Consider the following 14,275-nt stretch of genomic DNA (forward strand, 5'->3'; position numbering starts at 1 on the left):
ATTGAGTTGTGCTGATTGGTAGTCTAAACTAAATCAATATGTGTTCTAACATAAAATGAGAGAGAGAGAGAGAGAGAGAGAGAGAGAGAGAGAGAGAGAGAGAGCAAAGTAGAGTATACATGAAACTACTGCATATCAAATCTACTTTTCATATTGATGCTCTTTGATTATCGGGTCATCCTTGCTGAATTACTGGCCAGTATTCTCGTTGGTTGAGGAAGCTCCCTAACACCTTTTCCTAAGTGATTTATTTGGTTTATTACACCTTCCTGTCCTCTTCTGTGCTTCCTAATCCATCCAATATCGCCATACTGTGGAGAAATAACGTACAAAAGGACGTTAACCAGCCAAAGCTAAAAATAAATAGCTAAGGAGGGGATATTAGGGAGATTCTTTAACAATCAAGAATAAGGACCATTGTCGAATGTTCTGGCGGCAATATTTCGTCCACAATAACCCTCTCAAGCTCGGTACAGCTCTAGTATTAATATTTTCCTTCATGCCTTTAATATGTTTACTCACCTGGTTTACTCACCTGGTTGGCTACCCTATTACAATTAACAGTATGGCTCGGTACGAATCTGCTTTTCAAGAAGTAGGGCAGCCCATACCTGCTGGCACGCTAGCCCCGTTTCCTATATACTGTACAGCATCATCAGAATAGACTATTGATTAGAGGCTGAGTTTTGTGCCATATGCACGGTAGTTGCACTACTTAAAGGACTTCGAATTAAGAATCGTAGTTATTCAATATAGTCGAACAGGATGTGACCTGGTTGTGAGTGGAGGGACTTTTTAAATGATGCAACTGAGTCAGCGCTGACAGCATCATCTGAAAGAGAGTTCCAGAGGTCTATACATCTGATGCTGAAAAACCTGCGTCTACACTCGGCTGAAGTGCGGGGCTTGGCCACCTTGAATCTATGGCCCCTGGTGTGAGTTAATGAAGGAAGAGAAAAAAGCTCAGGCGGTGCAATTGGGGACTGGCGATGGAAGATTTTCCAGCATTTAATGAGGTCAGCTCTGATCAGTCTCCCTTTTACAGAATACAGGCCCAAGTTTTTCAGACGGTCAGCATAACTGAGTTCGGACAGGCCATTGATTTGCTTAGTCCATCTGCGCTGTACAGACTCCAGGAGCCTCTGATATCCGTGGTAGCCTGTGTTCCATACAGTGGAGCCAAACTCCATGATGGGTCTGATGTGGGATTTGAATAGTCAACATAAAATCTCGGTCTCGACAGAGGGTGGACTTTAATAAATTATTTGACAGGCTTGCTGCCTTTTTTACAGTATTTCTTATGTGCGAATGAAATTTCAGTGAACTGTCAACCAAGATACCCAAGTCTTTGTGTGTAGTTTCTACGGAGAGGCTGGTGTTGTTCATGTGACAGTACCGAAGTGCGCCAATAGAATTCCAGTCTACTGGGCCTCTCTGACATCGCAGAACAGTACACTTGTCAAGACTGAAACGTAAACCCCAGGACTCAGCGACATTGTAGACCATATCAATGTCCTTCTGGCATGTACTTATATCTGCAGCTAATGTGGAACAAGTGTTTTGGCGCAACTCGAGGTAAATCTTCATGTCGTCAGCAAAGAATTTACATTTGGAGATTATGTATGAGGGTAGAAAGTTTATATATACCAGAAAGAGCAAGGGGCCTAGAACAGATCCCTGGGGAACACCACTGAGAACATTCCTAGAGGAACTGGCGCAGCCAGACACAGACTCTTGCATGGTGCGGCCGGACAGGAAGTCAGAGATCCAAGTTAGCAAGGAACCACTGACCCCAAGTAGCCTCAGCTTGTCAGTGAGTATCGAATGGTTGACGATGTCAAAGGCTTTGCTAAAGTCAAACAAGACAACATTCACAACATACCCAGCATCCACCCACGCCGTAACATCATTATACACGAGTAACGGTCATCTACAGTTCTACCCTGTCTGAATCCATACTGCTCATTTGACAGCACTCCATTAGTGTCAAGGTAGTTGTATAATGCCTCTGTAATAAATCTTTCCAGGGTTTTGCAGCAGACAGAGGTTAGGCTAATAGGCCTATAGTTAAGAGGTTTGTGTCGAGAGCCTTTCTTGAATATAGGAATGATAATGGATTTTTTCCAATCATGTGGCAATTTACCAATGGTGACAGACTTTTGAAATATCAAAAACTAGGGTAAGGCTAAGGCTGGGCAATATTCAGAAGACTGGGGTGGAGGCCATCAGGTCCCATACTGGTGTTCAGGTCCAGTGCTGCGAGCCTATTTCTCACTTCTTGCGAGGATAGGGTCACTGTGTCGAGGATACCCTCAAAAGTTTGGTGGGGGAAGGGAGCGTAAGGAGCATGAGTTGAGTAAACTGTACAAAAATGTTTCTGCCATCTGAGTACAGTCAGATGTTAACACACCATTGTCCAATCTTATGGGGCCTACTGAGGGTGCACCCACTTTCTTATTTCTGATGTACTGGTGAGATGGTTTTGAGAAGACCTGTAGTTTTCTAATCAGTGACATTTCGTGATTGATTTGCATGTGTGTAAGGTAGTTACGAAAGCTGTCGTTGAGAGAGTCGTAGTGTGATAGAGCTCGGGAAGCCTCAGGAGATAGTCTTCCATAAACATTCCTGGAGTGTTTGTATGTTTCCCAGGCTTTCCTGCGATGGTTTTTTAAGGCCTTGGGAGGCGATCTGGGAGGTGAGGAAGGTTTGCCAGGCATATCCGGCACATACTGGTCAATTAGTGGGCTAAGGATGGACTGCAATCTGTCATACATGACATCAATTGACAGGCTTTTGAATTCAAAATGCCAGTCTATTTCACGCAGATTATTATTATTTTGTTGTATTTGGCTTTATGCCAGGAGCGCTTGGTGTGCAAATAGCTATCTGTCACAACAGCAGCCTGAAAATAATATTGTATTAACACCGGGCAGTGTCCACAGCCGGGCAGGGGACTCGCTACTTCAATTTCTCCTACTCTATCATTCTCGGATGTGAAGACAAGATCTAGAGTGGTGCCTGAGCTTAAATATGTGGGCATAGTTACCCGCTGGTGCAGACCCAGACATGCAAAACAGTCCAGGAATGACTGATGGAGGGGAGGATATTTCATAGCCAGTGCTGTGCTTGATTTCCAGTTGATAAGGGGTAAGTTAAAGTCCCCAACAATTAGTACCTCTTTGGATGGACAGAAGTCTAGTAAGAAATTTAGTAATGCTTGGTTATCGGCATCACTGTTAGAAGGAGGGCGATATATTACTGTTGTCTTAATGAACAATAACTAATGCTAGATAGATATTAAAGATTCATTGTAGTCACCGTGGCACTTTTTTCTGAGCGATTTATTTTATTTACTACTTTATTTCACATTTTATTGTTTTTAGAGTTCATATAATTTGCCTCGCTAGCATTTAAGAGGATGCTAATGTAAAATGCGCAGAATAATTCGCTACAGAGAAAGTGTTACGCAGTCTACAATTATTTCAGTCAACATATTTTTCCATAATCTTCATCTATGTTATTATAATTCTTTTTTTTTTCTAACCTGACGATCCCTAACCCTTTTCAGTTCCGTTAGGTTGGAGGGTTGATTTGACTAGTAACCAAGGAGACTCGTTCCATTAAAGATAGTATTAACCACTTCATTCCGATTCTGTATATTTTTCTGATTTATTCTTCCTCTCCAGACGATTTAATTCGGTTTATGAAGAATATGTAGTAATAGTATATAGTAATAATAACTAATAGTAGTAGTAGTAGTAGTAGTAGCGGTGATGGTAGTAGTAGTAGTGGCAGTAGTAGTTGTAGTAATAGTAGAAGCAGTAATAGTAGTAGCGGTGGTGGTAATAGTAGTAGTGGTAGTAAAAGTTGTAGTAGTAGTAGTAATAGTAGTAGAAGCAATAATAGTAGGAGTGGTGATGGTATAGTAGTAGTAGTAATAGTAAAAGTAAGAGTAGTAGTGGTAGTAATGATTTGAATAGTAATAGCAGTAGTAGTAATGAAACAGTAGCAGTAGTAGTAGTAGCACCTATGAGAGAGAGAGAGAGAGAGAGAGAGAGAGAGAGAGAGAGAGAGAGAGAACCCATTAACATTCAGTGCAGAAGAGAGGCACAGACGGTGAGTGGATAGCAAAGACTAGGAACAGGTTTGAAGCAGAAATGAGTCTCCTTGGTTACTAGTCAAATCAACTCTTCATTATGACTATCCTTGGCCATTTATTTTTGGACGTTGGTGATTAATATATTTTTGTATGTTATTTATGTAGAGTAAGATGTAATACGCAAAATAAATCGCTTAGTAAAAGGCGTTAGGGAGTTTTCTTTAATATCTTTTTGTACAGTATTATTTATGGAGAGTATGGCGATATTGGAAGGTTTTATGTAACACAGAAGAGTAACAGTAAAGTGTAGTAAAATAAATCGCTTAGGAAAAGGTGTCAGGGAGCGAGACGGCATACCTCCGCCAACGCTAGTCTATCAATATCTATAGCCCGACGCCCTAATCCCGCAAAGGGTGGCCGCAGACAAAACGCCTCCAAGTCGCTCTGTCACCCGCCATTTGACTACCCTCCCCCCAACTCACCCCCCTCTCCCTCATATACCTCTCAACTCCATCCCTCCACCTCATCCTCGGTCTACCCCTCCCTCTCCCTCCCTCCACCTCACCTACATACACCCTCTTAGTCAGTCTTTCATTCTCCATTCTCTCCACATGTCCAAACCACCTCATTGTATGTCTCCTAATCTTCTCGCTCACATCAACATCCACCCCAACGCTAGTAAAACTGATTAAGTAATTGATTGTGATAGTTGTGTCTGATGTGTCTCTCTCTCTCTCTCTCTCTCTCTCTTTCTCTCTCTCAAGGTGGATGGCATGTCCTACTCTCTCTCTTTGATGCTGGAAACTGCGTGCGTGCGTGTGTGTGTGTGTGTGTGTGTGTGTGTGTGTGTTTGTACCTCGGTAAAGGTTGCAGTTAACGCACAAGCAGACGATTCACAAACCAACACGCGAAAGATCACAGACATCGGCGGGCAAACGTTCTCCACCAACGATACAGCCACACACACACCTCCCATCACACACGCCTGGTCGACCACTGATAAGAGCATAAGGAACAGAGGAATAGCGCAGAGGCCAGTTGTCCCATGCTACTAGGCACCCTCGTACAAGTGTAACTAAACTCGCCATGAGACTGGTTTGAATACGTTCTCAAGAAGGATTGATACGTCGCCAAAATACACCAACATTTTGCACTGCTGCTCACAAGTCTACAACGAATATCCGCTTAGTTCAGCCCGACGGATCAAAGGCACTGAGCAGAAAATAAATAATACGGAAACAGCAGATATATTCAGCCTCTTTTTCTGTCTATCTATCTATCTATCTACCTATCTATCTATCTATATGCTTGTATATATGTTTCCTTATAACCCGTAAACATATAGGCCTAGAAGGGAACTGGTGTAAAAAAAAAAACTGTAAACTAACGATCATAAATAAAAAAATGTCAGATGAAGGTTGGAGCGAGGCGGTAAATAGTTCATGCATTCCTTGAACCACACATTCTGCTCTACAACACTTTCCTTGAACCACACATCCTGCCACAACACTTTCCTTGAACCACACATCCTGCCACAACACTTTCCTTGAACCACACACCCTGCTCTACAACACTTTCCTTGAACCACACACCCTGCTCTACAACACTTTCCTTGAACCACACACCCTGCCACAACACTTTCCTTGAACCACACAGCCTGCTCTGCACAACACTCCTCCAGCCTGCCTTACACCAATCATTCGTACCGCCACAATCACAAACATCAGCATCATAGTACTGTACTAGGCGTCCAAGTTGCTGGTTTAAATTATTATTATTATTATTATTATTATCATTATTATTATTATTATTATTATTATTATTATTACTGTATTATTATTATTATTATTATTATTATTATTATTATTATTATTATTATTGTTACTACTACTACTGCTATTACTACTGCTACTACTGCCACTACCACCACAGCTACTACTCCTACTACTGCTACTACTATCAGTACACTTTTAGTAATAACAGCAAGAAGTGTAGTAGTAGTAGTAGTAACAGTACTAGTAGTAGTAGTGGTGGTAGTAGTAGTAGTAGTGATAGTAGTAGTTGTGTTAGTAGTAGTAGCCCCAGGTTCATCTGACACGTGAACCCAGTGGACTGCAGGCTGAAGTTGCCCCTCTCCTGCAGTCCACCATCGTCCCTTCGGGGGATAGGGAGGGAGTTGAGGGACGTGTGTATAACCGGGCAGTGGAGCCGCCTGGTTATATCAGTGACACCACCTGAAGGCCTCCTCTCCATGCTCACGTATTAAGAGAGAGAGAGAGAGAGAGAGAGAGAGAGAGAGAGAGAGAGAGAGAGAGAGAGCGTAATCAGACTGAACGGGTTAAATGTTGGATGGAGAATGAGAGACTGACTAGAAGAGTGTATGTGAGTGAGGTGGAGGGGAAGATGGAGGGGGAGACCGAGGATGAGATGGAGGGATGGCGTGGAGAGATGTATGAGAGGAAGGGGGGGGTGAGCTGGGGGGAGGGCAGTCAAATGGCAGGAAAACAGGATGACATGGAGGGGATTTGTTTGTGGCCACCCCTTATGGGATTAAGGCGCCTGGCGATAGATAGACACATGGATGGATAGATAGATAGAAAGCTGGATAGAGATATGGATAAATAAATGGAAGGATATATTGATAGATAGACAGGTAAATAGATAGATAGATAGATAAATGGATGGAAGAATGTATAGCTAGATAGATATATATATATATATATATATATAGAGAGAGAGAGAGAGAGAGAGAGAGAGAGAGAGAGAGACTAGATAGATAAATGGATGGATGGATGGATAGATAGATGGACAGTCAGATAGATAAATGGATAGAAGAATGTATAGACAGATAGATAGATAGAGGGATAGATAGAGATTGATAGACTGATAGATAAGTGGATGGAAGGATTTATAGACAGATAGATAGATAGACAGGTAGATAGATAAGTAGATGAAAGGATGTATAGATAGATAGATAGACAGGTAGACAGATGGATAGACAGAAATAAGCTGCAAAAAAAGGAAAATTTACGCCGTTAAAATGAATAAACTATATCTTATTTATGTACTGACATAAATCTTCTCTTCTGAATAACCTCCGTGTCAGTCTGTCCTTCGCCGTCTCGTCGCCATTCTCCGTATCATAACACTCCTACTAATATCTCTCCACAACATACCTCCATCTCATCCTCGATTGAGAGAGAGAGAGAGAGAGAGAGAGAGAGAGAGAGAGAGAGAGAGAGAGAGACTGTATGTAATTTAAAGAGCCTTGGTTATGTGCCAGGAATGAGTCTCCTTGGTTACTAGACAAACCAAATCATAGCAAACCTTCAATATAGCGGTTAGAGAGCTTTCGCCAGGCCAGAGTGAATGTGCTACTGTGAGGGAGTTTTAAATCTTCGGTCTCTCTCTCTCTCTCAGCTGAATAAAATCGTCTGGAAATAACAAGGATGGAAATTAAAGGACGTCAACAGACTGAAGAGGTTCCAGACTGCGCAGGTAAGCTTTAATACGGTTCCGCGAAAACTGTTCAGACTACGAGATCAACAGGTTGGTGTACGTTGCTACGGTATTCCTGTTAATGGTGACTGTTTAATTTGCCGTTATTCTGGTTCTTGAGAGCGTCAGAGAATAGGAAAGAGTAGAGGAGGATTAGAAAAAGCGTAACGTCTAGAGAACATGATGTCTTGGCGGTGGTAAAATTTGAATGCGGTTGTAAATTTGCGTATGGTCCATCTCACCGTCGGCCTGCACACTTTCTCCACCCTCCAGCCTAGTTTACAACACCTCACTATCGCTGAAAAAACTCGTATAGGGTAAGAAATAGGGCCCGGCGAACCTGTGCAGCCCTGGATCAAGGAAGCCTGCACACGCTTTCTCCTCAGTTGGATTTTGGCAGTGGTAGTGAGTGGACGTGTCAAGATGGCTGAGCAAACTACCAATGATGCTAGTGCCCTGCAGATTTCCGAAGCGGCCCTAGCCAAACCTGTGCCTAATGGAGAGAAGGTAAGGGGATCCATGCATTTACCTGTACCAAAAAATCACCGGGAAATCAAGGGAAAATGGGTGAAATAGGCGTGTAAATAGAAACATGTAAGTTTAGGGTCGGGGTGAGGGAGGATGATCGTGTTGTTTTCTGGGGAGTATTGCGCGTTTTCTCTTTATTTTCGAGGTTTTCCCTTGTTGCCCCGGGCAACCATGAGCTTTAGTACCCTTCTGAGTATGTTTTCGACGTGATTCCTTGTTTATTTCCCTTCCAATATGCCACAGGTGGATTTAAATGAAGTCGACTTTGTTTGTTTATAGAAATCAGCTGATCGGTACCTGTGACAAAACCAAAATTTCATTTTTCATATTTTCTCGTATAGTTTAGCTCACACAGCGTCCAGACTTGAAGTTAGGATAGAGTAGACATTATTGTATAACTTGGGGTGGGTTTTCTGTGACCATTTCTGCGTAATTATGGTATTTGAGTGAATCAGCTGATCATAGCTAAAATGCCACTCGTGAGTCACAAGCAGGGGTGAACGACTGGCATGGTTGCAGTTGGCTGGTACAAGTAGTGTGGTGGGAGGCACCGCCACGATTTTCATGTATTTTGAATGATTTTGACTTCAGTTTCTATGGGAAGACTGGAGATTGTTGAGTTGGGATGATTTGTGATGGGAATGAACATCAGAATCATTCACAATACAATAAGTACATGGAAAAATCAATAGGATATGGGAAATTCCATGGGTGTACAGAAGTGAAAATACACCAGTACTTTTTCTTCTTCCTAAATATACATCTCTGAACTCCCTAAGCATATTATTACAGTACATAATAGATTGATTTAAGACACCGCAACCTGTTCTTATTTTTAAAGGGATAAAGCAGTTTTGATATGTCTTGCTTATTGAAATTTGAGAAGCTGTTATGTTAGTTTTGTAGTAGCAGGAGAATTATAATAGGAAGTGGAGCATTGTGGTGCGAGTGAAAGCATGAGGAGAAATACATCGAGGTGGTTTGGCCTTGTGGAGAGGATGGAGAGTGAGAGACTAATGAGGAGAGTGTATGTGTGTGAGGTGGAGGGGGGGGAGAGGTAGAGGTAGACCAAGGATGAGATGAAAAGATGGAGTGGAGAGGCATATGGGACAGAGGTGTGAGTTTTGGGGAGGGCAGTGTAATGAATGGCAGGGGACAGGGTGACATGGAGGTGATTTGTTTGTGGCTGCTCCTTATGGAATTAAGGCATCTGGCTATAGATAGATAGATAATTTGTAATACTTAAGGAGACACAGGACCACCTTAGTTTTGCAGTTTTTTTTTTTTTTTTTTTTTTTTTAGCTCTTTATGGATTTTTTTTTTTTTTTCTGATTGCATTTTAAGTGTTGATGATTTTTACTTCTTTTAAAAGCAGTGGAACAAACTAAAAAAGCAGTGAAGTAACAGGGACAGAAATGAAGGTCAAGAAAGGCTAAAGTGAGGAGTGACTTTTTTTTTTTTTTTTTTAATGCAAGGAAGAAGGAACCAGAGGCCGGAAGTCATTTCAGATCTGGTAGACTTTTTTTTTCTTCTTCATTTTAGCATCCCTTTTGCTAATATTGGTAAACTATCCCCCTTCTTGCCAGTGACATTGTTCTCTGATTAATCTGTTTGTGGTGAGAAAGGGCAGATTGAGATGGTTGGGCATGTGGAGAGGATGGAGGATGACCGTTGGATGTGGAAAGTGAGAAGTGTGAATTTCGGGGGTAAGGTTGCGAGAGGCAGACCGAAAAAGACCTGGCATGAGGTCTTAGTGCGTGACTTCAGGGATAAGGGCCTAAGCAGGGAGGCTTCCAGAGATTGAGCAGCATGGAGAGCTGTCAATAGGTGACCAAGGCTGATGTAAGCAAGCATATTGGAACCTTTATAAATGATATATGATTGATACCTCCAAGTGATATTCAGATTCAGGAAGGACTCTTGTAGTGAATGGATAAATGAAGGCTATATATACCATTTCCAGTTTGAAAAGCCTCTCCAAAGCTGAGTAAAATATAACTTCTTGAATCGAATAATGCATTGTACCGTATTCATTTAGCAAGTCGTATTGTAGTACTGCTTTTAGAAAGAACTGCAAATACACGGTAACTGTTCCCCTCAGCACCATTACGTTATATCAGTTTAGGGTTGTTATAATACTCTGGTGACGTACTGTACATTATTAGGTAGGCTACTGTATTCACTTTATTCTTTGTCCAGTACTGAATAGGGAAGCTGCCAGAGATCGAGCAGCGTGGAGAGCAGCCATTAGGTAACCAAACCTGATGTATGCAAGTACGTTGGAGCTTTTATAAATGATACGAACCAACAAACCATCAAATGACTTTATTCACTGTAGGAGAAGCATTCAAAATTAGTGTTGGGGTTGGTACAACTTTCACAAAATCCTTCAGTGTCTTATTCCTTTCTTTTATCTGAGGAAAAATCTGAAAACAGCAAGAGTAAATTATAAACTGTCATTAGATTGAAGGGGTTAAACAATAATTTTCGTGGTTAAAAATAGTCTCGCAGTATGAGATTAGCCAATATGAAAGCAGTCAGTTCATCATGTAACGACTAGAATCTTTGTGACACCCTTTTAAAATTTTAGTTTATTCTTTCTGCCACTGGATGATGTATTTATTTTTGGGAAGAGAAGCCTGGGATGAGGTCACAGAGTGTGACCTCAGGGATGAGGGACTGAACAGGGTGGCTGCCAGAAACTGAGCAGTCAGAAAGCCGCCATTAGGTGATCAAGGCTGATGCAGACAGGCATGTTGGAGCCTTTACAAATGAAACAATAAACAAAATGAAGACCTATCATATCGAGAGGGTTTATGAAGGCAATGGCTCGTATTCTTTTCAGGTTAGGAGGCTCCCTAACGCCTCATCTTTATTGATTTGTTTTTGGATATGGCTGGTTTACATCCATTTGTACATTAGCCTATCTGTGCAGTGTATGATGATATTAGAATGATTTTGTGTAACAGAATAGGACAGTAAGGTTTTGTAAGCAAAGTAAATTGCTTTGGAAAAGGTGTTAAGGAGGTTCTCCTCTTCCCTAGTGATTTATTTTTGGATATGGCTGGTTCATATCCTTTTGTGCATTATCTAGCCTCTGCAGAGTGTGGCAATATTAGAATGATTTATATAACACATATTGGACAGTAAGGTGTAATAGACAAAATAAATTGCTTGAGAAAAGGTGTTAGGGAGCTTCCTTACCCAATGAGTATACAGACCTGTATCTAACCTTTCCAGTTCTAAGTCTGTCGTAAGCTATATAAAATCACAAGGAGATGGAAGGAATAAACTGGAGAAGACATCGATGGGGTCAGTAAATGGTTTATATTTTTGTCTGGTAAGGAAGCCTCATCCACAGTGATTTATTTTGGATATGGCTGGTTAATATCCTTTTGTACATTATCTGTGCAGAATATGGCAGTATTAGAATGATTTGTATAACACAGAATAGGACAATAAGGTGTAATAAGCAAAGTAAGTTGCTTAGGAGAAGGTGTTAGGGAACTTCCTTGACTGACAAAAATACTGTGCAGGCCAAATGCCCCTCACGCCACTGCATTCCTTCCTACCTTGTGCACCTCACTCACTCAGCACGAACAATCCATCAAAATAACCTCCATTAAAGATGTCTGGGTGAACTGCCAGAATAGTATGAAATATATTGGGCTTATATCTCTATCAGCCAGGGCCACAGCAACAAGAAAAGATGCCTTGCTTTGTGTGTGTGTGTGTGTGTGTGTGTGTGTGTGTGTGTGTGTGTGTGTGTGAAATCCCGAATTCTTCCCAGGATACCAAATGATAATGTTGAGGTCTTTTGATTTGGCAGTCTTTCCATCATGAGTGCTGAGTTGTAACAGTAGATCATCACCACGTTATGAAACAGGTCTCAAAGAAGTGCTATGAAAAGGATGTTGAGCTATAACATTGTCTTTTTCTGCTTTTGATCTGTGTGAAATTAGCTGCAGTAAGAAAAATAATCTGGGCTAAGTTAGGGTGGCAAGAGTAGGCTATAGTACCAATCTGAAGTGTTTTTTTTCTCCATATCTTGTTTTTAAATCCTGTCCACTCCCTTTTGGTGCTGGAGAGGGGCAGCTTCATGCAGTGGCGTTGATATAACTATACTCAATTTTTTTCTGTTGAGGCGAAGATGCATTTGACAGGTTGGTGATGATTGGCTGAATGCACCATTACTTCATAATCTCCTTACTTGTTAGCACTATTAATTGACAACATATATCTGAGAGGGAAATTTGGGTTAGTAAATGTTATTCATACATGTTGTATTCAGCCAATCATCACCAACCTGTCAAGTGCATCTTCACCTCAGTAAAAAAAACTGAGTAGGCAGTTCCATTGTCCAGTTGTACAAATGTCCCTCAACTCCTTCCCTGTCCCCTGATGAAGGATTGTGAAGTGGAGAAGGGCATTTTCAGCCTGTAGTCCACTGAGTTCATATTGAGATGAGTATGGAGCCACAACAACCCACCCCTCTGTAATGTGGGAAGCTGTGATAGGTTAGTAATAATGATGTGACGGATAAAGAGTGTACTGTACAGCACTGTGTCCATTGATACGCAGAGTAGAAGGGGTGAAAACTGTACCAACAAGAAATGATGTTAGGGATAAATAGTGTACTGTACAGTATTGTGTCCTTTGATGCTCAGAATACAGGGGTGAAAACTGTTACAAGAAAGTGTGTTCAGTTGATCTTGGAGTGTGGTGTGAGTTGCATCAAGCATTATAATTTCTCTTGCAGTGTTATGGTTAGTCCAGTTCATCAGATGTAAATTGATTAGCTAGTGCTGTACTCTTAGGAATATACCATACACCCGAGGAAAGTTCTGCGTTATACACTTGCTCACCACTTCGAAACGGTAAATGTGAGACAAGTGGTAGCAAAGCAGTAGCCAACTTTCAGCTATCTGGTAACTGTGTGAGAAGGATGGGGATGGAAGAGGGAGGGATAGGAACTATCAGCTCCCTCAGCCTTCCTCCTCCCTTAACGTATCCCCTCCCACACAGTGGTACCAGACATTTGACTGTCTGGCTACAGCTTCACTAGTGGTTGTCTCACGCATAAAAGTCCGAACTGGCAGGCAGGTGTATAAGGCGGAACTTTCCTCGGCTGTACCTGAATCTAATTTTGTTGGATACATGCGGAGTGAGGAAGTCTTTGGACACCAGAATCGCAGAGAGTGTACTGAGATGGTTTGGTCATGTGGAGAGAATGGATAACAACAGAATAGTAAGTTAGGCGTATCTGAGCAAATTTCAAGGAGGGAGGAGGCGAGTTAGGCCAGGAAGAAGGTGGAGGGATATGGTGGATGAGTATGTGAGGAAGAGAGGTATGGAAGTTGGTGAGGCTAAGGAACTGACAAGAGACTGAGCTGGCTGGATGAATTTTGTGTGGAGCAGTGCATAACCAGGGATCTGGCACCCCATTTTAACTTGACAGCGTTTGGATTGACTATCAGATAGGTATATGTGAAGCTACAGAACGTGGTGAAATTTTTTTGTCCTATTTGATGGAGCCAGGATTCCCTGGGCTTGAATGATGAGTGAATGGAAGCGAGGTCCATTGAATTGGGCAAACTTGAGTGTCTGGACATTGCTATTCCTCACCCTGCCCTTGGGTGGGAAAGGAGGTCTGGATGATGATGATAAATGCTCATGCAAATTGCTAAAATAGCCTCATCATAACCATTTAAGTTTTATGGCATTTATAGTGCTTACACACCTGTGGTTTACTCGTCACATTCCAACTGCATGATATTTTTATTATTTATTCATTTACTTATATATTTATTTATTCATTCATTTTTATATGTAGCTATGTAGCTAAATCCTCAGCCCTAAAATTGTCTCTTAACATTGTACCGTACACGATGTTTTCCTTGGATAACCTTTTGTTTGTGTTTCATTCACATAATGCCTATACAGTAGCTATGTCACATTATGCAGTTGTGCTCCTTTAGTCTTCCCACATGTCCAACCCACCTCAGCCTACTTCTGTGAAAGACACTGATACTGTACTGGCTTTAGTGGTACATTTCATATTCATTAAACCTTTCACATATTACATACTAAGGCCTATTGTAGTCATAACTTCATCATTCTTGTTCTTCTATCTGTCTTACTATAGCCAGA

At 41.5% G+C, this 14,275-nt stretch overlaps 1 protein-coding gene across 2 annotated transcripts in view; it reads left to right on the forward strand.

Annotated features, from left to right (window-relative positions):
* The first annotated feature begins 8,003 nt into the window (after positions 1 to 8,003).
* Positions 8,004 to 14,275, forward strand: part of LOC145390765 (adenosylhomocysteinase-like 1) — a 363,626-nt gene continuing 357,354 nt past the window's right edge. The window contains exon 1 of one of the 2 annotated variants that reach the window (XM_080265565.1): positions 8,004 to 8,104. In XM_080265565.1, coding sequence (XP_080121691.1) covers positions 8,021 to 8,104 — 84 coding nt within the window. In that variant the 5' untranslated portion in view covers positions 8,004 to 8,020. The remainder of the gene's footprint in view (positions 8,105 to 14,275) is intronic. The other variant, XM_080265567.1, reaches the window with a different exon arrangement.

Source organism: Coenobita brevimanus, chromosome 15 (genome assembly GCF_032717465.1).
Source record: "Coenobita brevimanus isolate Jiangsu-jjx chromosome 15, ASM3271746v2, whole genome shotgun sequence".
In the NCBI taxonomy this organism is placed as follows: Eukaryota; Metazoa; Arthropoda; class Malacostraca; order Decapoda; family Coenobitidae; genus Coenobita; species Coenobita brevimanus.